Source organism: Microtus ochrogaster, linkage group LG2 (genome assembly GCF_000317375.1).
Source record: "Microtus ochrogaster isolate Prairie Vole_2 linkage group LG2, MicOch1.0, whole genome shotgun sequence".
Taxonomy (NCBI): Eukaryota; Metazoa; Chordata; class Mammalia; order Rodentia; family Cricetidae; genus Microtus; species Microtus ochrogaster.
In genome coordinates this window covers 23459517-23467692 of record NC_022028.1, presented here as the reverse complement: position 1 = coordinate 23467692, position 8176 = coordinate 23459517, and the positions used below count along the sequence as shown (strand labels likewise).

Here is an 8176-nt window from a genome sequence, read left to right as displayed (position 1 = left end):
GTGCCTGCCCACAGGTCAGTATTCTACAGGGACTGAGTCAGGGATCTGGATACAGATACAGGAGGACACCAGCTCTACTTAGGATCACAGCTCAGTGCTTTCTTAAAGCTTGTTTGCTAGCTTTGTTTAGTGTGAACTGTATAGTAAATTCCTTTCTGAAAGTGCCACTTGTGAGAAGTTACTTGTAGGACACGTTCTTAAGAAAGTTCAGTCATTTATAGTTCATTAACCTCTTATGTCACTTACTTCTGAAGAGCCAGAAGGACACAAATACTTCATCTTTGGGCTTTTTATAACAAACACAAAACTTGCATAACATATACAACATGCCGATGTATAAAGAGCATACAATAACTGGAGGGAAGTTGAACGTGTTGAGGGTGTACATACAAGTCTGGTGTTTATCATGAGTGATTAGTTTAGGTTTTATTTATCTATTTTGACCTCCTCAAGATTACACTGTGAATAAAAAACTGATTGCAAAGAAAGCTACCGAGTAATTGGAGTGGCCTTAGGACACTTCAGACAATTCATAATGGAGGGGGGGAAAAAAAACGGGTCAAGTATTTATAATTGATGACTAGCTTGCTCTGTAGAAGATTTGACACCACTTTATCCTAGCCAGTAATTTAAATGAAAAAGGAAATGAGAAAACTTGTGAAGAAAAAAAGGAGAGATTATACTATGGAAGAGCCGAGTGGTAGAAAGAACATGTTAGCGGGAGTGAAGAAAACCCATGTGTGTCTTGATAGCTTTCTCACTTGGGGAGCGAGGATGCCACCCTCAGTACAAATCCAGCAGTCCTACCTCCTCAGAGGAGAGGTGTGAGGAGATAAGGCCGTGGGGTCACTTGGTGTGTGCAGACTGGGGAAGGGACCAGTGGAAAGCTAAACCCTCCGGCATGTGACATATGTGTCAAGGCGGGAGATGGCGGAGGGCCATTAAACCCTTCCTGGGTGGTTTAGAATACTCACCCTCCCTCGGAACTTGTGTGAAATCTGCCCCATCTGAGGTTCTGCCGAAGAGGGTTCCTGGGGAAAGAAGCCACAGACCATCCTTCGATTTCCCAAACCCTGACGGATCCTTTCTCGACACCTGACCTACCAAAGGTTGGCGAGAACACAACCTCTCTTCCACAGAGCAAAAAGTCTTTTCCTTTTAAAACATCGACTTTGGCTCATTCCTGCTTAGTTTTGAAAGTGAAGGCCAATTAAAATGCAGGGTTCAGAACCTGTTTTCAAACTATACTGATTCCCTCGGTCATCAGAAGTCAATTCAATCCCTTAAATACGTTATTGATGGCAGCTGAAGGAAAATGCGAAGTGTGAGCAATACGACCCCCTCCCTCTCCCGTAGCTCAAGGAGCAGTGTCAGAGAGCCTGTGACGGATGACTGCACCCTGAGCTCAAGTTGTGTTCTTAATACTGTCTTCTAAAGTTGACATCGTTTCTCTCTGTACTCCGTGTATGTGGCTTGTTTCTCTCATTCCCCCCCCCCATTTCCTATGAAGTTCAATGACTTATGGAACTTGTTGGGAATTTCTTCTTTATCTCTAATAGTTTAGACAATTCATCCAGTAAAACTCACTAAGATTCTGCTGTCTTAAGTATGCCTTGAGAAACATCCTGTGAATTCTGTGTAATAATCTGAACCTCTTTTTGAACGGCATAAAAATGAGAGGGTCTTCTCCTTTTAAGGTATTTAGGGAGAACCTTGGAGTCAAGAACTGGCCGTTCTAGGATACACTTCATAGAAATGAGTTTCAAGTCTCTGTTGTAAACATTCCCTCTTGGCCTTCATTTATTCCTGTCACTTCCGTACCCTATGAAGCATGCCCACATAGTACTCTTCATGCGTCTGCTGTTGAGTCCTCTGAAAATGCTCTTTGTTTCTCCCCCACCTCTAGGAGATGACCTGGCTTCCTCCACTCTCTGCTATTCAAGCTCCTGGCAAGGTGGAACCTAGCAAGTTTCCATTCCCAAATAAGGTGAGCACTTGAAGCACAAGAGAGAGACCTGTGCTGTATGGACACTTGTCACGGACGGGATGTTGGCCCTTCGGCATCTCTTTCCCTGAGACGTTTGTCAGAGGCCTGTGATTCTGGCCTTCGGTAGTTTGTAAGGATGTGTGTGTTCACTGAGGTGGGTCAGTGAACAAGCTTGTGACCTCATGTTTCTGTATTCTGAAAATGGTTGTTTTACCTAAGTCCCTTTAATACACTTCTCATGTTGTGGTGACCCCCTGCCCAGCCATAAAATTATTTTCATTGCTACTTCATAACTGTGATGTTGCTACTGTTATGAATCACAATGTGATATCTGTGTTTTCTGATGGTCTTGGGTGACCTTTAAAAGGGTCCTTTGACCTCCAGGTTGGACTGATCTAGATTAGACTGATCTAATCTAAGTGTTTGTGAGATTGGAAAGCACCTTGCAACCATTCACACAGTCAATGAGATCCTGTGTCCACACCCCATTCCCATACACCAGAAAACTGTTTTTAATGGTTAATCTTACAATGAATGCCTTAAAATTAGAATCATGTAGTATTTAATTCTGCCTATCCTTATCCAATTTCCTAAGATTTAAAAGGGATGCCTATGTCTTCTAAAGGAACTCAGCCACAAGACACACTTAAAGTATACCTGAGTCTAGTATGCTTCCCATGACTTTTCTAAATAGCTAAGTACTCTTTATCAAAGATCAAATCATACAGGTAGAAAGAAAGGAAAGTAGGAAACTCAATGACATTCCGCAGCCAATATGTTCTCTATAGAAATATCACAACCTTCTAGAGTGAATCATTGAAATAACTGTTCATTTCCATTACCAAAAAAAATAAATTCTGTTCTAAGAATTAGACTTTAGCTGCTCTCTCTTTACCTCTTCCCACCCTCCCTCCTTCCTTTTCTCCTTCCCTCTCTTTCTTGCAAATAGTCGAACCCAGGGCCTCCCACCTGCTAGGCAAGCACTCTCCCAATGAGCCTCCTAAGAGCTGATTATATTTCCCTCAACCAAGTGTACTGGGAAGACCTTCTGAGTGACTGTGGACAGTAGCAAAATATTGGGTAGTGTAGATTTGCCTACTCCATTCGTAGAGGTAGGCCTATTGTTTATGATCTATTACTACAAACACCAGTACCACAGGCACTCTTTGTGAATGTCCCCTTGTGTGCCTGCCATTGACTGCCCCCAGTCAGGACAGAAATTATGATATCGAACCCCTGGAAACCACATTTACGCTTGGCTGTGTTTCAGGAAGTCTTTTTCTGTATCCTAGCCAATGATTAATACTATCCAGGGTTTTATCATTGTGCCGGTATGATGGATGAAAAGTTGATATCTCATTGTTTTAATTTGCATTTCCCCAATTACTTCTAGCTTCAGCAGTGGCTATTCTTCCTCTGTGGATCGCCCATTCACATCCATTGCCACTTCATAAAAATGATTTGTAGTTACTTCTCTTATCTTACTCATTTGTCTAGCACATATAATGGAATCATTTTGTAACTTTATTTATGTGCCTTTTATCTAGAAAAGTGTTTAATTTTTCTGTCAGAGGGAAGAAAACCCTCCCTTTTCCAACATTCTAACAATGGTCTCTATTTCTAATTCTAACATGTTTTTTTTTTAATTTTAAAAAATGTGGATGGTGGAAGTTGGGAGACAATAGCTTTCATCTTTGTAGCAGTTAGTAAATTACTGTAGCACTGTTAACACATAAGCCCATTTTTCTCCCTGGAATTTAAAATGTGTCTTTAGGCCTCACTATTCAGATACAGGAGCGCACGCACATACACACACATTTCTCAATAACTTACGTAAATCAGGCCTACTAAGCTGGGCATGGTAAGACACCTGTTGTCCCAGCTACTTGAAAGGATGAGGCAGAGGATCTTCTGACCCCGGAACTTCAAAGACTAGCTTTGACAACATACTAAGACTCTGTCTCAAAAAAAAAGGACAAGGGTGGGGGTGGAGAGGGAGAGGAGCAGAAAGAAAAAAGTGTCACAATCTGCACATAATCTGACCCGAACCCATGGCTACCCAGAATGCAGTCAGACAAGCTTTTCTTTTTAACTATTTGTTTGTTTTCAAGACCAGGTTTCCCTGTGTAACCCTGTCTGTCCTGGAACTCACTGTGTAGACCATACTGGCCTCGATGTCACAGAGATCCACCTGCCTCTGCCTCCTGAGTGCTGGGCTTTCTAAAATACACACATCTATGACACTGTTGTGATAGAAGTGGGCACATCCCAAAGCATATTTTGCTCCTATTCCTATCCCAAAGTATGTTCTGTTTAGTTCCATGTACATACTTAAGTAGGAACTTAACTCCTAAGGTGACACTGAGATTTTAAGGTGCTAATGCAAAAATGTCATTTTGATGGCATTATGAATTATAGTTAACAAATTAAAATACAGTAAAGGGGCCAGTAAAATTATTCAATAGGATAAAGGTGCTTGCCGGCAAGACCTGGTTCCCTAAGATCAATCCCTGGCATCCACATGGTAGAAGTAGAGAATTGTCTCTTGAAAGTTGTCTTTTGACCTCCAAAGGCACACTCTGACATGCATGTGCATGTACGTGTGCAGGGACGTACACACATACACACACATATGATCTGCCTTCTTATCAAATTTTAAGTGTATGATACAATCAATATAATATTAACTACAGTTTTATTTTTGGTATATTAATGCTACATACATATCATTCACACATGTCATGTATATGACATGTATACATGTATGTCATATATCAGATATATGGTGCATTTACATAAGGTCTAATATATATTTACATATGTGTATATAAATATATATGTACATGTGTGTGTGCTAAATGAAATAAGCCAAAACTGAAAGAAAAATGCTGTATTATTGCTTATGATTCTGCTTCTGTGTAGAATCTAATATAGTCAAACTTACAGTATCTGAGGGTAGAATGACAGTTTCTGGGGCCTGTAGTGAGCATGGAAATACACGCCCAAAAGTGTATTCACGTTAGCAAAGTGAGCTTGTTCCAGCGATCTAACATATGATGATACACCTGTGAAAAATCCACCTTTAAAAACAAATAGCTAGGCGTTAGCTAATTTATTTTTACTGAGAAATAAACTATTATTTATTCAAAAGGCCAAGAATTTCAAACATGAATGGAAACTACCCTATTTAGGACCCCTGTGGGGGTTGTATAGAACTCATCCCTAGGTTTTGGTCTGTTTGTTTGTTTTTTGTTTTGAATCCCTGAGAAAGAGCCTGTAAATGATTTATGGTCCAGGAGTGTTGGCGATCTTACTAACACCTCCTCTCAAACAGCTTGGCTGAGAATACTGATCATTGTCTTGTAGGATAAAATGGAGCTGGTGCCTGCTTCTGCAGTAACCCCCACCACACACTTAGTGTCTGAGGAAGGACAGCACACATTTGTCTCACTGCTCTGGAGGGCGGAGCCTTGAGGTCAGGTTTGCTGACTGAAATCAGGCCCTGGTCAGGGCTCTGCTCTTTATGTGGTCTCCAAGGACATTTTAGGTTGTCTCCAAGGACAGTTTCATTTCCTCCTTTGCCTGCTTCTGGAAGCTTCCTTGCTAAGGGCTCCTTTTACTCTGACCTGAAGCTGGAAGTCTTTTCTTTGTCCCATCCAGTCCCAGGGGACTGGTTTTGCTCCTGCCCACCAGTCCCCTCAGGAAAATATGAATAAAAAATGAAATAATCATTCCAAGACTTAATATTAATTATAGTCATTTGGCTGGTGGCTCAGGCTTCTTACTGGCTAGCTCTACATATAAATTAACCCATTTCTAATAAGCTGTGTATCACCACGTGCCCGGTGGCTTAACCGGTACTGCTCTGACATCTTACTCGTCGAGCTGCTGCTGGTGTTTCCCACAACTCTGCCTGCTTTCTCCCTGTACTCAGTTTAGCTTCCCCTCTTAGCTGTATTCTGCCCTGCCATAGGCCAAAGCAGCTTTATTCGTCAACCAATAAAGCAACACATATTCACCACATACAGAGGGCTTCCCACATCACTGACTTCTGCTTGTCTTGGCTTTTCTAACTTCCTCCAGCATCCTCCTTTGTCTTATCAGGAATCTTGAAATGATATTTGGCCTCCCTGAATAATTCCCTACTTTAGAATCATTAGCCAAATTACATCCATAACTGCCTTTTTCCCATGTGAGGTGGCATATTCGCTGGGCCGCGTGGAATTAGCAGCTTCACCGTCTTTGAGGCTGCCAGGACTCTGCCTATTACAAAGATAGTTATTAGCGTTTACGATAGAGTGCGCTACTTCTCTGTGTGGTGCTAGGACAGAGTCCACAGCCCCGAACACGGAGGCAGGTGCTTCCCCACTGGCTCTGCTGGTGGCCAATTCTAGAGTGCTTCTCTCTGTACCCTTATCTCGCTGATTAATGCACTGACAACTGGACAGTGCCACTAATTGATTAGACTACTAATGTTTGGATTATTGAGCTAGAACTGTCTATGGAATTTGAGGGGCAAAAAAAAAAATCTTCAAAACGACTAATAAATAATGGAGCCAAGACCTTATTAAGATTAAGGGTGTCATTGGCTCTCACAAAAGGAAAAGTCAATTTTACTGCACCGCACATCCTGAGTTTCTCCAGTGTCACTAATTTAATTAGCTAAACACTTCTGAGAATCTCTTCATTTTGTCTAAGTATTAAAAGATATATACTAAAGCAAAGTCAGTTGATAATGAACTTGGCTTTCGTTTCCGTCCTCTCGGGACTTGATTTGGAGTCACAGTTCCCTAGACAAACACTGCCCGGCATTTCTGCCTCGTTCTTCAAATCTCAAAAGTAATTGGATTTGGTAAAGAAAACAATCCATGACTCCTGTAAATTGGCTGCCATTCATTACCAGGTATCTCAGCCAAGAGAGAAGAAAATGAATTCTCTCTGCCCCTTTCCCCTTCATTTTACAGCAATCTCATAACTTGAAATGCAAATAAAGAGCTGGAAAGTGAAATATGCTTTTCAGTCTGGGTCGGAATACACATCCCAACCCAGGGGCATCTTGGGCGCTTTCACGTGGCTAGGAGTGATGAATCTGGCGGATCAGCCCTCATCTGGAACTATTCTTGCTGAGTGGTTTTCAAAGCCTTGCACAGAATTCTAGCATCATTACAGAAATGAGAATTGACTGCCTTCCTCTTAATTCTCCAGAAAAGAGAATGAGAGCCAGCACGTGTGAAGGGAAGTGCCCGCAGTTGGATGGCATATCACACATCTCCTGCAGGTTGCTGGCGTGCCTCACATCTCCCAATGAATATTTGCACTAAGGCTTCATGATTCACATCACCTCAAAAAGAAACATTTAAATTAACTATAAATTATATTTTGTCAGCGTGAGCCTTACTGACGCAGAACGAAAGGAAACAAGACTGCTTGGTGCCGGCAAAGATGCCTCAGCAGGCATTGGCACTTGCTGCCAAGCCTGGGGACCTGTAGCTGAGGACCACGTTGGGTGCCAGATGTAGCACACATTCTAATTGGTCTTAATAGTAAAAACTCAGAGTCAGATATTAGGGGGTGAAAGATAAGAGAAGCAGAGCATCCAGCCACTAAAGTTCTTTTTACCTCTACTGAGTCATCAGACCATAGAGGGTGAGATCCTGTCTCTGCATGTCCTCAGACTGAATGCTGTGAGCTCCTGCCTTATATTCCTCTCTCTCTGCCCAGCCATATCCCTTCCTGTCTCCACCTCCCTAGTGCTGAGATTAAAGGCATGTGATTGCCAAGTACTGGGATTAAAGGTGTGAGCCACCACTGCTTAGCTCTGATTCTCTTTTAGACTGGATCAATCTAGCACAGCCCAGGGTGGCCTTGAACTCACAGAGATGCCTTTGCCTCAGCCTCCACCTCCACCTCCCGAGTGCTGGGATTAAAGGTGTGTGTCACCACTACCTGGGCCCTATGGCTAGCTAGTTGCTAGCTCCACACTCTGATCTTTAGGCAAGCTTTATTTGTTAAAGCACAAACAAAATATTCATCAGTGCCTAAGTTCTATCCACATGACTTGCATTGTAGAAGAGAAGTGATTCATAGAAGTTATCCTCTGACCTTCACACACACACTTCCACTGGATAGATAGATGGATAGATAGATAGATAGATAGATAGATAGATAGATAGATAGATAGATAGATAG

At 42.1% G+C, this 8176-nt stretch overlaps 1 protein-coding gene across 4 annotated transcripts in view; it reads left to right on the top strand.

The window, feature by feature from the left end:
- Positions 1-8176, top strand: part of Aff3 (AF4/FMR2 family member 3) — a 463220-nt gene that overhangs the window by 298541 nt on the left and 156503 nt on the right. For all 4 annotated transcript variants that reach the window (XM_026785525.1, XM_013351073.2, XM_026785526.1 and 1 more), the window contains one exon: positions 1907-1987. In XM_026785525.1, coding sequence (XP_026641326.1) covers positions 1907-1987 — 81 coding nt within the window. The remainder of the gene's footprint in view (positions 1-1906; positions 1988-8176) is intronic.